At 42.5% G+C, this 24,983-nt stretch overlaps 1 protein-coding gene across 1 annotated transcript in view; it reads left to right on the top strand.

The window, feature by feature from the left end:
• The window catches only part of MAGI2 (membrane associated guanylate kinase, WW and PDZ domain containing 2), a 1,116,794-nt gene that overhangs the window by 737,338 nt on the left and 354,473 nt on the right, over positions 1 to 24,983 (top strand). Inside the window, exons 4-5 of the mRNA XM_065403425.1 lie at positions 6,903 to 7,118; positions 22,915 to 23,125. Of these exons, the coding sequence (XP_065259497.1) occupies positions 6,903 to 7,118; positions 22,915 to 23,125 (427 nt within the window). The remainder of the gene's footprint in view (positions 1 to 6,902; positions 7,119 to 22,914; positions 23,126 to 24,983) is intronic.

Below are 24,983 nucleotides of genomic sequence, written 5' to 3' on the forward strand. Positions count from 1 at the left end.
CCATGCAGCACTTCTACCTACAGTGTCCTTCAATCCTGAGCCTTTTCTCCAGGGAGAGGGAGAGGAAGCACAAGCTCGCCAGCTGGAGATCTGGCTTTCCGTGGCATTCTGCTAGCCCTTCTCTCTTTTCTTTTCACTTCCTTCCTGTGTTTTTTAACTACCTTCTCAGCTGATAGGATAATTAGCCCCTCACCTCATCAGCCTATAGTATGATTAGGTAATTAAGTCTTCTGCCCCTCAATCTGAGCTTCTCTGGGGGAACTAGTTAGTGCCTATGTGACCACAGTGCTGGGTCAGCTGCTGGCTCATGACACTTTGTCACATCTCCCTAGCCCTCAAGGTGGGGGGGCTCCTGCCTCATGTGATGCCCCCCCCCCCCAAGGAGGGAATAGGCCACTGGCACTATATGTCTTGGAGCTTTACAGTGGGAGTCCAACCCAGATCTCCCTGTCCCCACTCACCAGGCATTGAGGAAGCTGCAGGCCCATATGATGCCTCCCTTAGAATGGGATGGGATGCTTGGGCTACATGCCGGTTGTGAGGGAACCTTGCCTGGCTTTTTCCTCTGTTTCCACCATTACAACTGCTCTGGCAACTCCCAGACATTCCCAGCAGGGCCATAACCCAGGCGGGGTGAGCAGGGCAGTCACTCAGGGCGCAAAGCCACGGGAGTGGGAAAATGGGGTTGAGAAATAAAGGGAAAAAACAGTAGGGGACTAGGGTGACCAGACGTCCCAATATTATCGGGACCATCCCAATATTAGGGGCTTTGTCTTATATAGGCAACCTACTGCCCCTTGCCCTTTTGTCCCAATTTTTCACACTTGCTATCTGGTCACCCTATAGGGGGCACAAATATGCTTTCTTGCCGTGGGTGCTAAAATGCCCGAGTTACGTCTCTGATACCCAGTGTAGTGGCAGCTGTTACTAGGTTGATTAGAATGTTCATGTTCTGTTATTATTGTGACATTTTTTCTCAGGAGTACAAGTCAGAGAAGAAAAATATAGATTTTTAACAATTTATAACTTAGCTTAAAATTAGTGGAATTTTATGGAATTTCTTCTCTGGCCCCGGGTATTTCTCCCTGCTGAATTTCAGTAGCCTGCTGCAAACTATGAAGGTGTTAGAGCTTCTCAAAAATGCTTTCAAGAATCTTTTAAAATAGAAAGTGTTAGGCAGCATGAATATAGGGGTCACTACCAATTCTGGCCTTGTGTTGTGCAGGAGGTCAGACTAGACAATCATAATCGTCCCTCCTGGCCTTAAAGTCTATGAACCTAAGAATAAACATTTTGTTAGATGTCCTTACAATGGTCTTGTTACAATTATTTTTAATCCATTCCAGAACCTGATTTCTCATTTGTCGTCTCCATATTCCCACCATCCATATAAAGTCTGGGCTCTTAGATTATAGCTTATCATTAAAGTGATGCTTCCAGTGGTATGTGGTAGGCCTCCAGAGATGGGCAATGTGTAAGTTTTCAGTTTAATACAGATGACAAAATATGTACATTTATTATTTCAATTTAAAAATAATACTGACTGATGTCCACCCAGAACTCTGTCTGCCATTGCAATGAATTGTGTTTCTGAAACAATATTTGTTTTCAGTGGAAGAAGTGAGCCAGTATGACATCAAATCTAAATGGTATATATCCAAACAGTAAATGGAGCCTGGAATACTTTTACCTTTAATTTGTAAATTATGTGACTCCAAAGGGACATGGGAGGATAGTTCAACTAAACATTTTACAGTAGCATGTATAATGAATGTATTCCTAGATTAGTGAAAACAAACACCAACATCTACTTTCCTTTTTCCTAGAGATGTGCCCAAGACTTACATTATCTTGTTTAAATATTTCAGCAATTCAGTGCTCTATAAACAAGTACAAATTGGGATACTGAACAAACAACCTTGGGAGCATTTGTTGCTCAGGTTTTGGTTCATCCCACTCTAAAAATGAGGCTCTGATGAGAAATTTGGATCTGATTAAGGGATGGGATTCTGTATCATCCCAAAGTGTGGGGAACTTTGTATCTGGGCTTTTGGCTTGGACTCGGCACTACTTTTCTCCACAATTGTTTAGTCTTGTTATAATCTCCTAATTTCTCTGTTTGTGGCTTTCTCTTACATTTTGCTGTAATGATTTTCCTTCTTCCCAGTTCCCATAAATAGATCTATTATTCTTAGTCATGACTCCTACCTTGGCAAGAAACAAGATAGGCATCCACTCCTGAATGTTTTCTTTATTATATGGATTTTTTTAAGCCTAGCTCAAATTGCTAAAGTCAGGGGGAAAACTCCCAAATTTCTTTGTCCTTATTTCTTCCTTGGTATGTATCACCTGAAGATTCTGGTCTGGAACTCTGTCATCAGGAGGGTGAACAGCATTAAGCCTTCCTGGTAATTTTTTTTTTTTTTTTTTTTGGGTCCAGGCTCCTCTCTAAGGATACTTACTGAATGTATACTATAGAGGATCCTCCTTACAGTGAAGCCAGAGGGAGTAGGAGCAATGATCCAAGAAAGCAGGAACTTTTATTTTTCACTAGCTACTGAATTCTAATGTTTTTTCTATTGCATCTGGCTGTCTAAATATTCTGAGCATCTCTCTGATTTAATATTATCATTCATGCCTTTTCAGAACAGGACATTTTGTATGTAGTGCAGTTGTAGCCATGTCGGTCGTGGGGTATTCACAACATGTGGTATACCTCACGCAATGTACATGTAAATGTACAGTGTATAATGTAAATGCCCCATTAACAACTATGTGGGTGAAACCAGACAATCAATAAGCTCTCAAATAAACTCACACAGGAAAATGATAAAAGACAAAAACATCATATCACATTTTTCACTGTTCACAAAGCAATCACTCTGTATCTGACCTATCAGTCCTTATCCTCAAAGGAAACCTTCACAACGCTTTCAAAAGATGAGCCTGGGAGCTTAAATTCATAACTCTGCAAGACACTAAAAATCAAACTGAACAGAGACACTGGATTTATGGCTTATTACCACAATCTGTAACCCACTATCCCACCCCCTTTTGTCCTGTGACTGGAGAGAATACCTTGAATGGTCCCTTACAATATGTGTTATTTAGTTATACTAAACAATCTGTGCCATCTTGAATTTAGCTGTGACTCTGGGAGTACCTTTCCCTGACTTGAGGAAGAGCTCTGTGTGGCTTGAAAGCTTGTTTCTCTCACCAACAGAAGTTGGTCCAATAAAAGATATTACCTCACCCACCTTGTCTCTCAGAATAGCTCAGATAGTTGGAAACACACAGAGGCAATCATTTATAGTCTATTGTCTAGATTGCTGTTCTCAAGTAGGAAAGAAGGCTGTGAGGACATTCTATATAGGGCTTGTGGTGTCAGCTGACAGGAGGATGCCCTTGGCTTGAAGTCTTGTTTCTCAGAGAATTTAGTCTTGGTATTTGGCATGCTTTGATTTGATAAGCTTACTTGTGGCAAACTAGCCAAGCCAGCAGTTAACATTCAATAATTTAACTCCAGCACAGAATAGATGAGAGACAGCAGCACATGGGCCAGGTAGAAAGGGAAGTTGGCAAGAAATACAAGCAGATCTAGTGGCCTCAGGGGAAAGTTTCGGACTATGGTGAGGATTAGGCCCGACATTCCCCTCATCTTCCCACCCTTACAGATCTATTTGTCCTGGTTGTACAGAATTAGCAAGAGGCTTCCCAATGTCAATTAGCTTTTCCTGGGCAGTGTGCTCCCTGCTTCTCCTTCCAGTATTCTTGGGCTTCCAAAATCCATAACTATCCTTAGTCTTTGTAGGTCAGATTTTTCAAGATATTTAGGTGCCTAAAGAAGAAGATAGGTACCTGATTGGATTTTTGAAAGTGCATAGGTACTTAACTCCCATAGAAACCTCTTTCTTTAGACTCCTAAATACTGTACCTTTAAAAATCCAGCCACATGTCTCAGCTTCCCAGTCTGCAAAATGGGGACTACGATATAGGGCTATTATTAGGATTAATTAGTTAATGTTTGTACAGAGCATTGCAAGTGTAAAATGCTATGTAAGTGTATTACTATTCTATAAAATATAGAACACAGTAATCCACAGCCTTTATAGAATAAATTCATAACAAAGCTTGCTAAATTAGATGGCGCTGCTATTTTTATGGATTGGACAATACACCAAATCCCACTTTGAAGTCAGTGGAGTACTCTCTTGCTCTCTTATTTTGGAGGTCAGGAACATGGAAATTTATATTGAGTTTTCAGTTTGAAACAAAAAGAATGAAATCCTCTCTGACTTCTAATCTTAAATGTACAATGTTGTCTCTTGTGTTTTGAAACCTGTTACATTCATATGAAATCTTTTCACAAGGCATTATGTATATGGCTCTCTAGAGATTTGCCAACATATACGTGGGTCTAACAGAGATGGGTATTTAACTTCCTGAAATAGAAAATGAGCATATCCTGTATTTAGAAAATCTGTATGGTGTGTGTTCTATTACCTAGTGTTCAAGACTATTTGATTGATTTACAAATGTACTAGTTATGTCTTCCAATAAATCAATAATCTTTAAAAGTATAATTGAACTACAGCACTTGGCTATGTATGAAAATGGTAAAACAAGGAAGGGGCCATAGAAGCTAGGTTACAGTAAAGGCACTGCACTGCACTTTTAACTTCAGAGCTGGAATCAGAATTGACCTGTTACTGGTTGAGGTTGTGTGCTGCAATTCATAAAATCAATGCTTTATGATGCTGCACAATCATGGAAGAGTAATGCTTTTGAGTTGGGGAAGTGTTTTAGGTAGGGGAGGGGCTTTAAAATAGGAGAAATAAATTCCTTTCAAAATTTACAATACGTTCAAGGCATGAATGCCACCATTATGGATAATACTGTATGCAGTTATGGAAATACAGAAGTGGATCTGGATCTGGTGTCTCTATGCACATTAGAAAGTCTTGTTTAATGTCTGTTAGCTTCAAATCCATCTATTGTCAGCTACTATCAAATTACCTGTCGGTAAATAAGTATCTGCTCCATCAGAGCTTTGCAAATGGATTGAGACCCTCTCTAATATTGATATTTTTTTTAAAACGTGCTTAAATAATTACCGAGAAAATCTTTGGCAAAAGTTGTTCTCGTTAACCTCTGAGGATAGGGCTTCAATTGCTGCAAGAGAGGTTTAGGTTGGACATTAGGAAAAACTTCCTAACTGTCAGGGTAGTTAAATACTGGAACAAATTGCCAGGGAGGTTGTGGAATTTCCATCACTGAAGGTTTTAAAGAACATGTTAGACAAACACCTGTCAGAAATGGAGTAGTTATTATGTAGTCCGGTCTTGAGTGCACGGGACTGGACTTGATGACCTCTCACGGTCCCTTCCAGTCCTACACTTCTATGATTCTAATCCAGTGTGAGTCTGAGGGCCGTTAAACACAGTAAATTTTCCTACTGTATCACAATTACAGAAACATCTGTTCTAAATAATGTGGTGCTAATTCACTGTGAAAATTCATAAAGCTTTCACTAGTTGTTAGAATACTTAATTACTTATCTGTACTGAGGTGGTCTCATGAGTGAACATTGTACTGAGTTACAAAACACAGAGGAATACAGGTCCCAGAACTATCCCCATACTGCCTGAAAAATGCACCTGATAATGCTTTACTGATCAAGGTACTTTACCTGTATGTGGCACATTCAAAGGTGAGAATAGGTTTTGAAGGTGCTAATGGTATTAGTTCATGCAGAAGCAATAAAAGTATTGGGAGAAAAACTGTTAAAAGGTTATATGACTTGTCCTTTGAATTTCTTAAGCAAACCATAAGTGTATTGGTGATGATAATACTGTATATATGGCCCATGGGAGCTGCGGGAAGTGGCGCGGGCCAGGCCACCGCTTCCCGCAGCTCCCATTGGCTGGGAACAGCGAACCGCAGCCACTGGGAGCTGTGAGTGGCCATACCTGCGGACGCTCAGGTAAACAAAGCATCTTGCAGCCCACCAGGGACTTACCCTGAACAAGCCGGAAACCAAGTTTGGGAACCCCTGATAGAGACGGTGTAAATTTAATCCTTGTGCATCATGTAGCTAATGGAGTCACTGTTTGCTGTTTTCTTCTTGAATTGAATTCAGACACAGGTTTTTAAAAACAGACTGGGGATGCTGTTAAAGGATTCTGCTAGCCCCAAGGTGCGTAGGAACCTAAGAACAAAGGAATTGCTATTACCAGATGATATCTGTGGTGCATCTAGTCCAACAACCCGTCTTTGACAATGGCTAGCTTCAGATGATTCAGAGGAAGGTGCCAGTTCATGTTAGGCAGATGTGAGATAATTTCTCCCCCCACTACATTAGTTCTTCAAATCCCTAATTGTTAGAGATTGCTTAAACCACGAAGCATGAGTTTCATATATCTTCCAAAATATATTCGTATTAACTATTATAAACCTGGATCCATGTTCATGAGCAGTAGAAATGTTGACTAATGTAGGAGTTATGGAAATGGACTTGAGGCATTATTAAAGATTTATAAGCATGGATTATCTACCTACCAATCTATAGGTATACACAGAACTTCTTCGTTACAAGCGTGATGTGACATAATACAGAATGTGTTTGCCAGCATGGATAGCCAATTACTCAACTTTTTGGTCCCTTCAAGCCTCCAAGCCCCCTATTTCATGGCATATAACGTTGTGAATTTGGTTTGGCCTATCACTACAAAAATCAATTACTATTTCATAAAAAATGAAATTTTAACTTCACAGACAGTGTTTTGCACTGACTTTAAAAGGGGCAGTGAAACTAACCCTATGTCATACAGTATCCATAGTTTCTTATGGTGCAAAAGATGTTCTTAAGAATTTAACTATTGTCCTACTGATTTCATTTGCAGACAACTACTACGGCACTCCAAAGCCTCCAGCAGAACCAGCTCCATTATTGTTAAATGTGACAGATCAGATCCTTCCAGGTGCCACACCTAGTGCTGAAGGCAAACGTAAGAGGAATAAATCAGTGAGCAATATGGAGAAGACAGGTATTGAACCACCAGAAGAGGAAGAGGAAGAAAGACCTGTGGTCAATGGAAATGGCATGGTAGTAACACCAGGTTAGTCCTTTTATCCACTTCTGAATTTTATTTCAGTTATTTCATGGTTATTTTCTTCTGCAGTTATGAGGATGCTCACTTTGGGGAGGGAGTGTTTATCTTGTGCTGAAGAGCACAAGATTAATAGCCAGGACTCCTGAGAAACTGGATTCTAGTATAATCTAGAACAAATCACATGGAGTGTGTACCTCAGTTTTCCTTTCTGTAAAACAGGGGTTCCCAAACTTGGTTCGCGGCTTGTTCAGGGTAAGACCTGGCGGGTCGCGAGATGCTTTGTTTACCCGAGCGTACGCAGGTACGGCAGCTCGCAGCTCCCAGTGGCTGCGGTTCACCATTCCCGGCCAATGGGAACTGCAGGAAGGAGTGGCCTGGCCCACGCAGCTTCCATTGGCCAGGAATGGCGAACCACAATGGGAGCTACAAGCGGCCGTACCTGCGGACGCTCAGGTAAACAAAGCGTCTTGCAGCCCACCAGGGGCTTACCCTGAACACGCCATGAACCAAGTTTGGGAACCCCTGCTGTAAAATAATTAGCAAGTTAATTTTTGTAAAATGTTTGGAACTTTTCGAATGAGACATTGTGTAACAGCAAAGTCTTATTAGTGCATTAATCCAACAGAATCTTTGTGAACCTGAGACAGTATCAGTGTGGCTTACTTGGTAGTACAGTCACTTGAGAGTCAGACAGATATGGGAAAACTCTTGAAGCCTCCAGAAAAAGCAAATGGGAAGGGCCAAGGTCTGTCAATGTTCCAACACCTGCAATTGGATGAAGGTGAATACAGACCATAGGCAGGTAGTACTAAAAGGTACCTACCCTTCCATCCTGTGGATCTCACTGCTCCAGATGACAGTGAACCCAAGATATATGCTGGTATCCTGCACAGGAAAATTCCATCATGTCCCAAAGCGGGTGATCAATTCTCCTTCAGAGTTTGAGCAAGTATCACCATTTTTTATCCTGAAACACCATTTGAGACATAACGGATTAATTTTTTCTTCAAGTAAGAAACTGAAGAACTCAGAAGTTTGTATTTTGTAAAGAATCTGAAAACCATTGAGTTAGCAATAATAAGTGCCGGGTTAAATATGTGTATTTTTCTCGTTTGGCCTGTATAGGTCTAGAAGCAATGTGAAAAACCTGGATAATAAAACCCTTTAATCCTAGGGAAATTAGAAGTACAGAAGAAAACGATTGAAGTAGAAGTCTCTTTAGTGACAATCCATGTAAATAGAATGATAAGATTACAAGATTTCTGAATGTACAGGTTCTTATGAAACAATAAATGCATTATCTAATCTCTAAGTGCTGTAAAATTGATTTTCACATTTCATTATATGTATGCTTTTTTTCTCATACTTGGTTGGAAAGCACATCAAATTGAATAACTTTCCCTGTTATGAATAGGTCTGGTTGCATGCTTTTTTGGTGTGTAGGTTCTGCGTTTAAGGGCAATTCCTGAGCCTAGGTAGCTAGGCTGGGCACTGAAGAAACATGGGGGAATGAGTAGAAAATCCTTCCCCTTCAGTCTCCAAAACAGCTGTGGAACCATTCTTTGACCATAACTGCAGTGTGGAGACTGCAGCATGCCCCGGAGGCATTACTCAGCCCTTCGACAGGGGAGGATTCATACATTAGTGCATCCTACACCATTCCCTGCATACAAGAACCCTCGAGAGAGCTAAATTCTACACTATACAAGTAGAGTGCACCCCCTCAAATCCCTATAAACAAGAATAGCATTGGATCTGCTGCCAGGGAACTAAAGAGGCTAGGCAAGGACAGGATTTGGTCCCTGCTGGTTAGTCTTCCTAATATCCTTCCATGTTGTTATATGAAATATATGCCTGCATGCAAGTTTCAAGGAAGCAATTTCAGGGCAATATATTTCAGTTCATAATCCAAATCTGATCGAGAAAAAATACAGTATCTTGTTTTCCCTTTGCGTTGTCAATATATAACGTGTCCCATTCAAATTCTACATCAGTGGTGGTTAGGCCATACTCAAGAAATATCCACTGGTAGGTGCTATGTTAAAAGAATGCAGTATTGAGCACTGTATGTAAAAGGACCCCCTGCAAAGTAATTCCTTTAGGTGTGGCTCTCTGAACAAGCAGTGCCTCTCTTGACTCTGGTGGTTTTTTAAGGAGCATTTTTTTGTTCAGCTATACTGACTGAGGACTCGGGGGATTGTACCAAGGCGGCTCTATGTACACACACAGTGTTGCCTTATTTTGGCAATGTAGTTCTCGGGAACTCTGTATAGTAGACAATGTATCTGTGTGCTAAAAAAAGAGTATTAGCTGCCCCTAAAATGCATTTGTGCTTTGTCTCCAAACAGACAGGAAAAACAAAATACATTAATGAGTGGGTCACTCCAGATGGAAGTAACCAAAGCCTTGGCACTTGTCATTGCACTTTTGGAAAGTGCAGTCCATTTTTCATAAGAGTTTCTCTTACCTTTAAAGGCAACATTCCATTAAATACACAGCTCTAAGGATCTGCAAAAGATCTATACAGTCCATTAAGATGTTTATACATGCTTCACAGCTTAAAGTCTTACAAACTAGTAGTGTTGTCAGAGTCTGAGCAGGGCAAAGGACTACAGTGTGAAGATAAGGGCTGATGTAACAGCTAGCACCAGCAGACTGGAGGAGTTAAAGATCTGAAGTGAATCCAAGGGAACTTAAATAACCTGTCTTTATCAGACTGGTAAATGACAGTGATATTTGTGGAGATCTTTATGACTGTAATCTGATTTTTTAATTTATGTTATACCATTTCTTTGTTCTTCTTTCGTGAGAGACTCTGTGCATTTGTAATGTCTTCCTTCGAACTTGTCAGGCTCTATTGAATAGGGATCCAGTCACTATAGTATCTCCAGGTACCTTGCCCCATGCCAGCCAGGGAGCTCTCCCTCAGACAGCCAGGCACCTGCCAGGCTAGTGACCCTTAGGCGTGGTTCATCGTTATCTTATTTTTACTTTGTACTTGCCACATCTGTTTGTCGTATCCCCCTTTTTTGTCTCTTGTTCTATACTTCGATTGCAAACTCTTCATGGCAGAGTCTTTTTGTTATTTGGGTGTGTAATCTCTAGCATAATGTGTCTCTGGCCCCTTACTGAGGCACCTAGACACTACTGTAATATAAGTAATAAGCTATAACAATAATAGTGGCATTTCTGAGCAGGTGGCCCATGTCCTCCTGGCATCTTAAAAACCATCTACCAGAAGTACCTACAACTGAAGTGGAAACATTTTGCAATTAAGGCCAAGCTGACCCCTTTGTTTATCCCCACAAAAGCTGCTAGGCTACCTTCTTGCCTTGTCTCTGTCCAAGTTGAAGTCTAATTCCAGCCAGATACATGTGGCAGCTATTTCAGCCTGCCATGAACTAGTCAAAGGTCGATCACTGTCTTTGCAGCCCCTTGTTATCAGGTTCATATGAAGCTTAACATTTTTGAAACCTCCCATTAAAAAAGCACTCCGTGTTTCATGGATTATAAAAGTGGTCCAGACAAAGCTGATGAAAGTTCCTTTTGAACCACTCCAAAGCTATGGCTAGTGTCTTCTGTGTGCAGAGTGGGTGAGGGAGCCTCACCCAACCCCAAGCATACATAGGGTTGGAGACGCTGCTCTCCTGTCACCACCAGGCACCATCGTGTAAAAGGCCACCCATGTAGGAAGAGAGCTGGGAACAGTGTAGCAGCAATACAGAATGGCCTTCACAAAGTCAGTGATCTAGTGATGTCATCTGGCCTTTCATTCTCTGTTGGGAAGTGATACCCATTTGGAGGATGTAGGGGGACTCAATGGCTTTGAGGAATAAGACCAGGCCATTATAAAATTGAAACAAACAACAACAAATTGGCAAAGATTAAAAAATAAGGAAGTCACAGGGAAGGGTCCTTCACATTCCCTCTGATGCCACTTTGTCTCCCTACACCCCTCACATTTACATCCCTCTCTCCCTAATGTTCCTTCTTGCCTTCCGGATTGTTTACTGCTCCCTTGATCCCCTCTCCTTTCATTCCCACTCCATCCATTCTGCCCCATTATCAAACAAACCAACCAGAACCCATGTAGCTAACTATTTACTATTATTATTAATATTATTTATTTAACTCTGATATTGTGGTAGCACCCAATGGCCACAACTAGGTCAGGCCCCATTGTGCTTGACAATCCCTGCCACAAAGAGTTTACATTGTAAACATTGTAAAGATGTAAAAGTTGGATGAGACAAACAAGTGGGCCATAACAGACTGGGGGAGATGAAGCAACAAATAAATATAATAGGAGCCATATAGTTCTTAGCGATTCTGTACTAAAGATCACAGCTCTCCCCCTATCTAGTCATTATCAGGTTGTACTTTACTGCACTACAGAAGAAGTGAGTTTTAAGGAGGGACTTGAAGGAGGACAAAAAGGTGGTAGAATTGAGCAAAAATCAGAGTTTCCATCCCATGGGAAACTCTGATATTTCAATATTAGTCTTAATCTCTGTAACAGGCTGGTCTGTTCTCTAAGGAGTGGTGGGAACTGGGGCCAGTCAACCCCTATTCCATGATATAGCCCCTTTTGGGAAACAGATGTTCAAGGGAGCTGCAGACAAGCTGGAGAATGGGGGGCAAGTATTAATCAGATAGCTACTTCCTGAACATGATAAAATTAACCTGTTAGGTAATTCCCAGGAGGAGAGAGAGGGTAGACAGTAGAGGGTAAGGAGAATGGCATGGGAGCATTGAGTCAGCAGAGAGGCTCTTTGAGATGGGATCCAGAAGCAGAAGAGAGACTTGTGGTTTGGGGAATCTTGTCTGAACCACAGCACAGCACCAAGAAGGAGAGCTGTGGGGCCCCTGAACCAAGGAAAGAAGCCTGAGAGGGCAAGGACCTAGAGAGGCTATCTGGGGCAGGGCTGGAACCTGGGTAGGCTGGAGAGGCCTGTGTGAATCAAAGCACAGTCCCATGAAGGAGGGCTATGGAATCCCTTTGCCGAAGTAGAGTTTTGTTTTCATCCCTGTAACAGGGTGGTCTGTCCTCTTTAAGGAGTAATGGGAACTCAGTCAGGCCCCATTGTGTTGAGCACTATGCAAACATAATAAATGACAGTCTCTGCCCCCAAATAACGTACAGTGTAAAAGACAAGATGTAAGAGGTGGATGAGACAAATAAGTGGGGCATGGTAGGATGAAGTAACAAATAAATATAACAGGAGATGTGTAGTTCTTAGCTATTCAGTAGTAGTGATCACAGCTCTCCACCTGCCTTATACTTTATGCTACATGCTCTAGAGAGGCCAGGGGCTGCAGGGGGACTTGCAGAGCTCCATGGCTCTGAGGGAACTGGAGTGGAAGCAGAAACCTGAAGCTTTAGAACAAGGGTGAATTGGAAGCCCCAAGAGAGAAGGGTTTGGGCCAGAAGGGCGAAAGGAGACAGTATTCTATAAAGTCTTAATAAAGTAGAAGGGGAATGTTACTTTAAGTACTCTGGGCTGTGAGTAAGTTATTGGGAGAACTGGGAGGGAACTGAGGACAGGGTGCCTGCAAAGCCACGCCATGCCACAAAGGGCGGCACATCATCACAGTCCCAAATCAAGATGAAAAAAATTAATTTGTGCAATTTTTCACAGAATGAAATATTCAAAAATATCTCTATTTGGAAATGGCAAAACAACTAATTTTGATGTTTTTGATTTAAATGAACCATTTTGACATTCCCAAATTAAAATGTTTTATTTCAGTTTGTTGAACTGGCCTGAAAGGTTTTGTTTCAAGTCAGTTCAACATTAAATTGCATATACTGTACTTATTGTGGCACGTTGCATCATGCAACTTGTAGATTGGGTACCTGATGCTCTCTCTGTCATAAGTAGTCTAGGCTCTCTGGCCAGACTACATCTCCCATGAAGCACCTGCAGTCATATGACTGCTATTATGCACCACACAGCTAGGTCAGAGGGAGTCCATTTTGCATCAGGAAAGCTGTAGTCCCTCCAGACAGTCCAATCATAGGAGAGAAGGGGAGCCATAACAACAACTCCCATAAAGCCATATGCCACAATGGAGAAATGCAGTTTAATGCTGAAAAGACTTGAAACAAAATGTTTGGGACCAATACAACGAATTGAAATATTTCAATATATCAAACCAAGTAGAAACAAAATGTTTCATTTCTCTGAAAATTTCAGCAAAATTGAAATGCAGAACATTTTTAATTTGCAGAAACTAGGTTTTCCATCAAGAAATCATTTTGACAGAAAATTCCCTACCAGCTGTAGGTGGTGGCTTTACAGATTTTGATTGGGAGCTTATAGGGAATGGCTTGAAAGAGTGTGAAAGTGCTTGTCAGGCAAGCAGAGAATCAGGCAATTGAGGCAGGCATCATTGATGAAAGGAAGGTGGGAGTCAACCTTGCAGAGAGATGACAAGTCAGAAGATGATAGGGTGGAACTATATATTGTTGAAGGCTATGGAAATGAGAACAAGAAGTTTGTGTCTGATGCGTCAGAAGATGGGAAGTCAATGGAGTGACTTAACAAAGGTGTGATGTAGTCAGAATGATGAGTCAAGAAGATGATTTGAGAGAGTGAGGTTGCAGGCATCAAGGACAGAGAGGAGGAGATGACAGTAATCAAGGTGCAAAATGTTCAGGCCTTGTCACAGTGTTTTGGCAGTATAGGCAGAGGGGAAAGTTCTGATCTTGGAGACATTGTGCGGGAAGAAGTGGTAAGATTAGGCTTGAGCTGGATTTGTGTACTCAAGGAGAATTATTAGGCCTTCACCTTCCTGGGGTGATATCTTATGATTCTTCCCCTCTCAGACTGGGATACTAGGCTACATCCCCCTGTATGCCAACTGTGATTCCTCAGCAGGTCTGCCTGGGTTCAAACCCTACAGTTCTTCCCTCAGGGAGTGGTGGCCAGTGTGAGAATATAGGGACATAAAACAGCCTCTTCCAAACAGAGCATTGTTTAATCTCGACAGAAGGAATCAAAGGCTAACAAGAAAAGATTTTTTTGAACACAGCAGTCTACATGCTTCTATTTTACCTAAAGCTCAGTAGTCTTAGCTTATCCAGATGCCCCACTTCTGGTATGGGGGGACAGTCTGTACCCTGCAGTCCTTGTGTCTCTCCCCTGAGCTCAGATTTTTAATCTACTCCAAAGTTTTTTGTTTCAGTGTTGCTGCCTGAATTTCCCCCTTCCCTGTACCAAACCAGGGAAGTTGAAATCTGCATGGTCAGAGGGAAACTTGAAAGGGATTGAAAACTATAATGTCCTTTTAAGTAGGAGTGAGTGGGCCTATCTGAAGCTTGTCTCCCATCCTGGTCTGAGTAACCCAGGCCAGAATTAAACCCTTAAAGTAATCAACTATTGCAGGGACAAGGTAGGTGAGGTGATATTTTTATTGGACCAACTTCTGTTGGTGAAAGAGACAAACTTTGTGTAACTTGAAAGTTTGTTTCTTTCACTATCCAGAAGTTGGTGTAATAAAAGATATCTCCTCACCCACCTTGTCTCTCTAATATCCTGGAACCAACATGGCAACAACAACACTGCAGTCAGGGCCGGCGCAACCCATTAGGCGACCTAGGCGGTCGCCTAGGGCACTACAATTTGGGGGGCGGCGACCGCGGCGGTATTTCGGCGGCGGGACCTTCCGCCACCTCTGTGGGGGGCGGAATTTCGGGGCGGAACCTTCTGCCGCCTAGGGCAGCAGAAAAGCTGGCGGCGCTCCTGACTGCAGTAATCTAATAGAGGCATCTTCAAGGTCCTTCACAGGAAGGACAGTTTTGTTGTCCACTGTGACAGAGGTTGGGAGAAAAAGGGGAGGGTTTAGTGGAAAAGATCAGAAGATTGGTTTTGGACACGTTAAGTTCCAGCTGATGGTTAAACATCCAAGATGAGTTGCCAGAAGAACAGGTAAAGGTTTTAGTTTGTATGGAGGGAGATGGACCTAGAGTAAGGAGGTAGATTAGTGAATCATCAGCATAAATATGGGAGGCAAAGCCATGTTTGGGAATGAGGGGTGAAATCCTGGCCCAGTTGAAGTCAGTGGGGATTTTGCTATTGACTTCTATGTGGCCAGGATGTCATCAAGAGATAGGGTGTAGAGGGAGAAGAGGAGGGGGATGTGTACAGAGTTCTGAGTGACCCATCCTGAAAAAGAGAGAGAGAAACAAGAAGACTCAGTGAACAGAACCAAGAAGGAGTGACAGGACATTTATCAATGGCACCATAATCATTTACTGGGATATTGTAGCTCTTCTCCCTGCTATCATCTGTTTAGGGGATAAGATCTTTGGGGCATGTGTTTGCATAGCACCTATTATAGTGAGTTCTTAATCCTGATTGGGACCCTTAGCTTCTACCATAATACTAATTATTATTGTTGTTATTATTCATCATATTAATTTATCATTTGGATTTAGGGTGTCCAAAGTATCTGTGGTAGTGCTCATAAAGCATGCATTTATGCATACTGTTGGGAAATTCGCACTCCTATCAACAAAAAGTTAAATCAGTCTCCTTAGCAACCAACATCAGGATTCAATACTTTACTAGCCACCACCTCTGGCTCCACACTTTTCACCGAAGCTGTTTTTACCCCTTTCTAAACTCCATATGAAACATGCCTTTATAATGTCATGGAACATTCAAAATGGGGAAGACCTGTCTAAATGGTAATATTGGTGAAAAGGATCTGGGGGTTATAGTGGACCACAAACTGAATATGAGCCATCAATGTGATGCAGCTGCAAAAAAGGTCAATATGATTCTGGGGTGTATTAACAGGATGTCATATGTAAGACACAGAAGCTACTTGTCCCACTGTACTCAGCACTGGTGAGGTTCCCAGCTAGAAGAATGTGTCCAATTCTGGGCGCCACAATTTAGGAAGGATGGGGACAAATTGGAAAGAGTCCAGAGGAGAGTTACAAAAATGGTAAAAGGTTTAGAAAACATAACCTATAAGGAAAGGTTGAAAAAACTGGGAGCATTTAGTTTTGAGAAAAGAAGACTGAGGGGTAACCTGAAAAGTCTTCCAATATGTTAAGAGCTGTTATAAAGATGACAGTGGCCAATTGTTCTCTATGTCCACTGAAGGCAGGACAAGAAGTAATGGGCTTAATCTGCAGCAAGGGAGGTAGAGGTTCAATATGAGGAAAAACTTTTTAACTATAAGGGTAGTTAAGCTCTGGAATAGGATCCCAAGGGAGATCCTGGAGTCCCCATCATTGGAAGCTTTTCAATTCAAGTTGGACAAATACCTTCAGGGATGGTCTAGGTTTACTTGGTCCTGCCACAATGCAGGGGGCTGGACTTGATGACTTCTCGAGGTCCTTTCTAGCCCTTCATTTCTGTGATTCTATGTGTATTATTCATCTTCCCCTCCAGACAATTGGAAGTTATTGCAACAATTACAAGTTTCACCCCAAAAAGGAAATTTTTTTCAGGCTCAAATTAATTAAGGAATAAAACATGACAAGGAAAGTGTTTCAGAAGGATTATTGCATGCCCTCGGCTGCTCTGCAAAGCAAGAGGCCAAGTTCCAAATGTCATCAACCATGCCAAAAGGTGCAACAATCCCAGAGGAATGCACTGTCTTATTACGATATAGGAATGATTTTAAAAGAGATGTATTGCTTCCTATGCAGGACTAGGAATTGTTGATTCAGATATGATGACACCAATACTACCTAAAAAGAGCTATAACTGTTTTTTCTCCACAGGTGTACAAACCAATTCAAACATCAATATTTTATATTATTTCATTTAGTTTATTCTCTGTCTGTATTGCTTCGGGCAGCTGGGTTGTTTCTTTTCTTCCAAAAGTACAAGGTTTTATACTTTACTGCATGAATAATTTGCAGCATTAAAATAAAAACCCAACCTGGCACGCTCATTTCACATGGTTAGGTGGAAACTTCCAAGTGTTAGATTATAAGTAAAACAATGACACAATTTGAACTGCCAGCAGCAACTTTGGGTTAAGGATCAAGCTCTAGAATAATCAAATGAGACATTTTAGGGATATTTTTGAAACAGAAGAAAATGTATCACTAATCTAGCACTTCACATTTCCAGAGGGTAATTCCTCAGATTTAGTAATTTGCCAATTGCTAAACTTTGTTTTGGTTTGTTACTATGTAGATGAAACAAAATAATCTAACTTAATTCCATTTACAATGGTTTTAAATGTATTTTTAATGCAGACTGTCTCAATGTTCCTTCTTTCCCCTGAATGTGCTATGTTTAACACATGTAATAAGAGGATGATGTTTTCCCATTGCCTCCACTGCCACTTCTCAGGGCGCTCACTGTTGATTGCTTTTGAATATAGTTTGAAACTGGACCATATCATCTTTTCCATCTGGAGACAGTATCTCCAGTAGGCTGTTTCACCGGATATCAAGTCAATTAATTATTTTCTTTAGTGACAAATGTATTTTGGGGCACATATTATGGAACAATCTTTTTAAATCTTTAAATCAAAGATGTTATTTGAACGCAGATATTTATAAGACGCCTTTGGAGTTTATTTCCTCCTTGTTAGTGAGTTGCTGTAATGTTTTGGATTTTATTCAACTTTAACATTTTGTACCAGAATTATATTTTTAAGTCAAACATTATTTATCAATATATATTAATAGGAAGAGAATCAGGAAAGGTGATATATAGCTTACCTAAAACATTTGAAACATACATACCCACAACAAAATATGTAATATTAAATGGGAATACAATGCTGGGCTCTAAATCAAAGATGAGTGGAATGTCGATTCTGTAGTGTAAAATGTGGGTAGTTCTATTCGGAAATGCATTTTGTTAAAATGTCATTATAGCACCTTTATTGTTCACTTTTACACTTATCAAGAGGAGTTTCCCAGTATAGCCAAAATCATGTGTTCATTAATCAGTCCCCAATAAATATTGAGATCGGCTTAGAAATCTTGAGATTTTTAAAAAAATAATTAAATAAACATTGGGTCCTTTTTATTTGCCTTCTGTTTTTATGAGGCAGACCTCCAGATTATATAAATGACCATAGCGCCGTTGACTAGAATGGAGATATGACAATGTATAGCAAGTGAGGGTCTACCCTCTGCTCCTTAGGGTTCATATTTTCAAGCATTTCTCTGCAATGATGAGATCTGGGAAACGCTTTTGTTGTTGTTATTTAATGACAGCTGAGATTCTCATCTAATCATATGACTGCAGAAGCTTGGTCTTTAAGAAAAACGCCATATATCACAATACTTGAGATAAAATCACAAGAGTTGGCAACACTGCTTTCCTAACTGCCAGACCTGTGATCTGAGAATCCAGCTATGATCTATCTGGCTCACACATAATCACCAACACTAAAGTTTCTGAAGGCAATTACAGTCTCCGTTAACCCCCGGTCCTTACGGTTTGCCCTTAGTTTCTCTATTCGGCCTCATAAGAACACAGGAACGGTTGTACTGGGTCAGACCAAAGGTCCATCTAGCCCAGTATCCTGTCTTCTCACAGTGGCCAATGCCAGGTGCTTCAGAGGGAGTGAAAAGAACAGGTAATCATCAAGTGATCCATCTGCTGTCGCTCATTCACAGCTTCTGGCAAACAGAGGCTAGGGACACCATCCTTGCCCATCCTGGCTAATAGCCGTTGATGGACCTATCCTCCATGAATTTATCTAGTAATTTTTTTATCCCTGTTATAGTTTTGGCCTTCATAGCATCATCTGGCAAGGAGTTCCACAGGTTGACTGTGTGTTGTGTAAAGAAATACTTCCTTTTGTTTGTTTTAAACCTGCTGCCTATTAATTTCATTTGGTGACCCCTAGTCCTAGTTCTTGTGTTAAGAGGAGTAAATAACACTTCCTTATTTACATTTTCCACACCCATGATGATTTTATAGACCTCTATCGTATTCCCCCCCTTAATTGTCTCTATTCCAAGCTGAAAAATCCCAGTCTTACTAAATTCTTCTTATACGAAAGCTGTTCATACCCCTAATCATTTTTGTTGCCCTTTTCTGAAACTTTTCCAATTCCAATGTATCTGTTTTGAGATGGGGCAACCACGTCTGCACACAGTATTCAATATGTGTGCGTGCTATGGATTTATATAGAGGCAATATGATATTTTCTGTCTTATTAGTTATCCTTTTCTTAAGGATTCCCAACATTCTGTTAGCTTTTTTGACTGCTGCAGATTGAGTGGATGTTTTCAGAGAACTATCCATAGTGACTCCAAGATTTTTTTAATATGGAGAGACACCTATCTCATAGAACTGGAAGGGACCTTGAAAGGTCATCAAATCCAGTCCCCTGCTTTCACTAGCAGGACCAAGAACCATCCCTGACAGATTTTTGTACTGATCCCTAAATGGCCCCCTCAAGGGTTGAACTCACAACCCTGGGTTTAGCAAGACAACGCTTAAACCACTGAGCTATTCCTCCTGGGGGGTACTACTACTGGGGCTGCAGGTCTGGAGAGCAGGATGGGAGCAGGGAGGTAGACCAACCTCCCCACACAACGGTCAGTCAGCCATCAGCTGGAAGGAGGAGAGGGGAGCCAGCCAGTTCCATCCTTGCCTTTCCCAGGGGTAGCAGGGCTAGTTCTAGTTCCAATTCCATTCCAGTGTGAGCTGGGATGTTTACTGCCTTCTCTCCAGGGTGGAGGAGTGGCAAAGGGACCAGGAAGGGCAATGAACAGATGCATTCCTCCCCTACTTTCTCTGCATTTCCCCAGTGGATCAGCCCTACTGCCCTGTTTGCCTTGGCATGCTGAGACCCACTCGCTGTTGCCTTTCTCCCTCTCAACTGGAATTCCATGTAGCTTGACTTCCCTCATTATCCCAGGGGAGTCTGACCTGATGCTGCATTACAGGGGAGGCTCTTTAAGGTGCACCCAGTGAGGTGGTCTATAAGTTCCAAGCAGACAGGCCTGGCTATCTGTTTCGTAATTTTTAATTGAGTTTTGATATTCGGCTTTAAGAGTCAATGTTAGGAGTAAGCTGAGAAGTGTGTCAGTTTCAAGAGTCTTCCTGATGGGTGCCCCCTTCTCACTGAGCACACCGGAAACCTCTGCTTGATGACAGTGCACTGTTCCGGGTTGACTCCTCTGTACACTTCCACTTCTGCTCTGTACACTCGTACCCCGGTGCTGCCCTTTCAGGTGAAGGGAGAAACTGGCTGCTAGGGTCTTAAAATGAGGAAGCCACCTCTAAAATATGGAAGAGGACTCCACACATGCCCTGTCTTCTTTTTCACATGATCATTGTTTCACTTCCAGAAACACAATGTACATGCGGAACTGGGCCTCATTCCTACAGTAGGAATAATCTCAAGACAATGGGGTAGCCTTTGGAAATGAATGAACAGTTGTGTTGATAATGTGTGAAACAGAAAAGAAACCAGATCCTTTTCACAGCTGTGTTGACTCTACAGAGCTAAGAGAAGAAAAAAATAACAGGAGCTTATGTTAGTCAAAGTAAGCGGTATAATTCTTAATACACGGAGAGCAGATTTGCTGAGTGAGGTGGTGTCATTTTTAATGAGTCACTCTTAAAAATATATGGAGATATACTTATCTCATAGAACTGGAAGACACCCTGAAAGATCATCAAGTCTAGCCCCCTGCCTTCACTAGCAGGACCAAGTACTGATTTTTGCCCCAGATCCCTAAGTGGCCCTGTCAAGGATTGAGCTCACAACCCTGGGTTTAGCAGGCCAATGCTCAAACCACTGAGCTATCCCTCCTCCCTGCTCTCTATAGTACCGCCGTCCCTTGACAGACACTTCAGCTGTGCCTCACATCTGATCAAAAAAGAGGATAGTATTCCTCCAAGGTGATGATAACGTAGCTCCAAAGGTGACTAGCACAAAGTATTATAGAAAAGGACAGACAAGAACTTGTCAACCCTCAAAGTGGTAACTGAGGATTCTTAAAGTAATCAATATAATAAAAATATACTCTATAGATCAGGCTATAATGGCTAACCAGTGGGGCAAGGGGAAGGATTAAATTTGTTCTCAGAGCAGAAAAAGAGATATAGGCATGCGTGTCACCTCCTTGTCTAGGTGGAATGAAGAGTCGTTAAGAAATGGTTGAAACCAACCCAGATCAGCAAGAGGGTCAGAGAGGCACTGCAAGCTCCAATGACTCATGGATTTCCCCACATCTCAGCAAGGAAGCTGAGCAAAGACCTTGCTTGAGAACAAAAGACTTAGAGGTGTGAGGATAAGAGTGAGCTCTGGAAGAAGCTCGAGCTCTCTCACTTGGAGACTGACTAAGTAGGTCAGACTGAGAGACACACAGAGCCAGAAAATGGAGTTCATTACAGTTTGGCTGGGGCTCTCAGCTGATGACAATGGACTAAGATTTAACCTAAGGCAGTGGTTCTCAAACTTTTTTTTTCGTGGACCACTTGAAAATTGCTGAGGGTCTTGGCGGACCACTTAATGATTTTTCCAAATATTGTTTCTACCGTTAGCTAACTAGCGCTTTGGATAAAAGCGCTATATAAAAAAACCCTTAATAATAATAAAAAATGTTTTTTGTTCTACAAATAAAAGCACACAACTCATATTTTAATATCAGTAGTCTTACCTTTCTAATGCAATGGATGTGCCCGCTCTTCCCCACCGTGGCAGCCCCCGAGCTGGACTGGGAAGGAGGGGGGTCTCTCCCCTGTCACAGCAGCCACAGAGCTGAGGGAGGGAAGCCACAGCCCTGGAGCTGGGGAAAGTTGCCTCTTTCTCTGGCTGCCGCAGCCCTGCACGTCCCAAATTCCCCCCACCCCCTCTTCTCACCCTACTTCTCCCTCCCACCTACCTCCTATTCCCCCTACGGCCACCACCTCACCTTACATGTGCGTCTTCTCCAGGGTCCAGGCACCTAATTAGTGGAGCCACGCCTGTGCAGCTCCACTGATTAGCTGGGTGGCCCTTCATTCTCTTGTGTGCGGCCGCCCAGGTGCGCACCTTAGCAGGAACTATGCGTGGACCACCTGAATGGAGCTCGCGAACCACTGGTGGTCCCCGGACCACAGTTTGAGAATCTCCGACCTAAAGACTTCTTATCCTGTGTTCCAGTTGACTAATAAACCCTACTGTTTTGAAAACACTGCTTGAGTGTTCTTATAAATACTTGGTGAAGCGCATTAGTCCCTGAAGAGTGGACAACTCTACACCAGGAGTCTTTCTCTGTCATTGGACAGAGCTCACAGTATGGAGCAGGAGTGCTAAAGCCCAGAGGTTCAGTCTGAGGAGTGGGTGAGGCCATGTGGCCTACCCTGAAGAAAAAGTGAGATCCCTGGGGATCTGGCAGATCAAAGGAGTTCCTGCAAGGGACAGTTCCAAAGCTGGGGATGTAGCACTGATCCTGTGGATCCATGACAGCTAGTACTACTGGATAAAAGGCTGCCTTTGCATCACTGCTATCAGTTGATTTGGGAGAACCCATGGGAGAGAGCAAGCAAGAACCATTAAGGAGTAGAACCAATGATGTGCAGATATGGTAAATATTCCACAGAATCCCACGAGCCCTGCAGTGCGATGAAAAGCTTGTTTGCCCTTGTATGTCTGATACTTTATTTTCTTGGTTTGGTTTGTTGTTTTTTGTTGCTGTTGTTGTTTTGTAATCTAGGTAAAAAAAAAAACTTCTTGGAGGTAAAACCAATAAAACCTTTGTCTTTGTCTGGAGACTTGAAGTTTCACAGACTTTGATGCAATAAAATCCTCCACGTTATGTAAATGAGTTACGAACACAGGGATAAGAAAGTCTTTTTTTCTTCTCTTGTAGAATCGAGTGAACATGAAGAGAAGAGTACAGGTGCCTCAGGTGAGATTTCTTCCCAGCCTTATCCTGCGCCAGTATACAGTCAGCCTGAAGAAGCAAAGGAGAATATGGATGTAACAAAGCAAACAAAACCTGAAGAGAATGATGAGTTGGGCCCATTGCCTGATAATTGGGAAATGGCTTACACAGAAAAAGGGGAAGTCTACTTCATTGAGTGAGTCTTGCATATTTTTTCTCTCTTTCTATTAAAAAGAGTATTTTCTAACTGTGTAGGGGAAACTGTTTTGTACTGGAATGTTACATAATGCACAATCCAAGATCCTCCACTCTGAACCAGCAGAAAGATCATGCATGTCATGGAAGTAACACAGAATTTAGTGCCTGGTGCCAGGAATTTGTAACATTTTCCAGATTACTGGCTGATGTTCAGAAGCAGTATTTGCTTTCAAGGGAGGTAGCTAAGGAACATGGTGCTCTGCTGGCAATAGTTAAAGGTGGAAAACACTAATCTGTATTTAAGAAAAGAACAACGCAGCCATATGCTTTGGCCTCAGTAGAAGGCCAGCCTTTCATGCTCATATATGTTGTAGTACAATTGCTAGATTCTTAAGTCCTATATAATGTGTTCTTTCTAAAAAAAAAAGGATTAAATTTAAAGAAAAAAAGATAGACGATAAACTTATAGATAAAAACCTAAGAACACAGATCAAATAATATTTAAAAATAAAACTCCTGAATGACTCAGGGATGATGTAGCAGGGTGGCTACCCACTACTGCCCTGAAGGGCTTGAAATCAGCCCTGAGAGAGGGCTGAGGCTGTGAGAGGGCTGCTGCTAGGAAAAGCAGCAAGCCTCGGCTGATTGGGGAACCAGCCACAGATGCGGCCACGCCCCAATCAGGACCCAGCTGGCCCTTATAAGAGGGCAGTGGGCCAGGAGCACACAGAGTCTCTCTCTCTAGATGTGGAGAGGGATGGGCCTGGCTGCTAGGAGCTAAGCAGGGTAGTGAGACTGGAGCAGGGCTGGAGGGAAGGCCAGAGGAGCTGGGGAGCTCTGGCCTAGAAACCACCCCAGGCTGCAGGCCTTGGTAAAGGCCAAAAGAAAGGTACTGCGGGGCAGGGCTGGGGGAAGGCCAGAGGAGCTGGGGAGCTCCCGCCTAGAAACCCCACAGGCTGCAGGCCTTGTTACAGGCCAGAAAAGGTACTGGGGTTGCAGAGGGCAGCCCAAGGGTAGGCAGAGGCAGCAGGTCCAAACCCCCCTTGCCAGTGATGAGTGGCAATTATACTGCAGTCTGCCCCAGTGAGCGAGGGCTAGATGATGACTGGCAGTAGCCAAAAGACTGAGGTGAGGTGAGGATGGGGGGGGGGTTCCCCGGGGAGGGGAGACCCAGATCTGTAGGGGTACTGCTGGGGGCAGCACCACGGCCTGAAAGGGGCACCGGGGTCCAGGAGGGACTCGGGCCCAGCGGCAAGCGGGACACCGGCCTGCGGAGGGTGCTCCGGAGGCTGGAAACGCTAATTCCCTGGACGACCAGCAGGAGACGCTGCAAGGGTGAGACCCGCCCTATGACAGATGGATAATGAGATATGGAATCTTTTTTCTCTAGGTCAGTGGATCAAATCAAGTCTATGTCCATATAGTAATCAAAAGTAATTATTTTCTGATTGCTGTTCAGTGGCAATTGAGAAATGAACTGGTAGACTTTACACAACTATTATAGCAGTCACTAAATGGCAGCCACACTAGGACAGGTAATTGAATGGACATGAAGACACAACTATTTTTTCACCTCCCAGTGCAGCCCTGTGATGCTCCCCAGGGGTACTCAGGCTTGTGAGGTACCTTGCCACTACCTGCCCTTCACATGAAGTAGTTTTGCCTGATGCCTGCTGTAGCTCAGCTCCCTAAAACCAACAGCCTTTGGCCACAGACATAGCAGTTACTTCCAGATGTCCGCAAACCTTACCCTCTCTGTGCAGCTAGTGACAGACACACACCAACCCTCAAGCCCCTCTGCCAGCATCCCCGTCTGAGGTATTCAGCCCCTGTCACTGGACACTCACAGAAATAAT

Source organism: Emys orbicularis, chromosome 1 (genome assembly GCF_028017835.1).
Source record: "Emys orbicularis isolate rEmyOrb1 chromosome 1, rEmyOrb1.hap1, whole genome shotgun sequence".
NCBI lineage: Eukaryota > Metazoa > Chordata > Testudines > Emydidae > Emys > Emys orbicularis.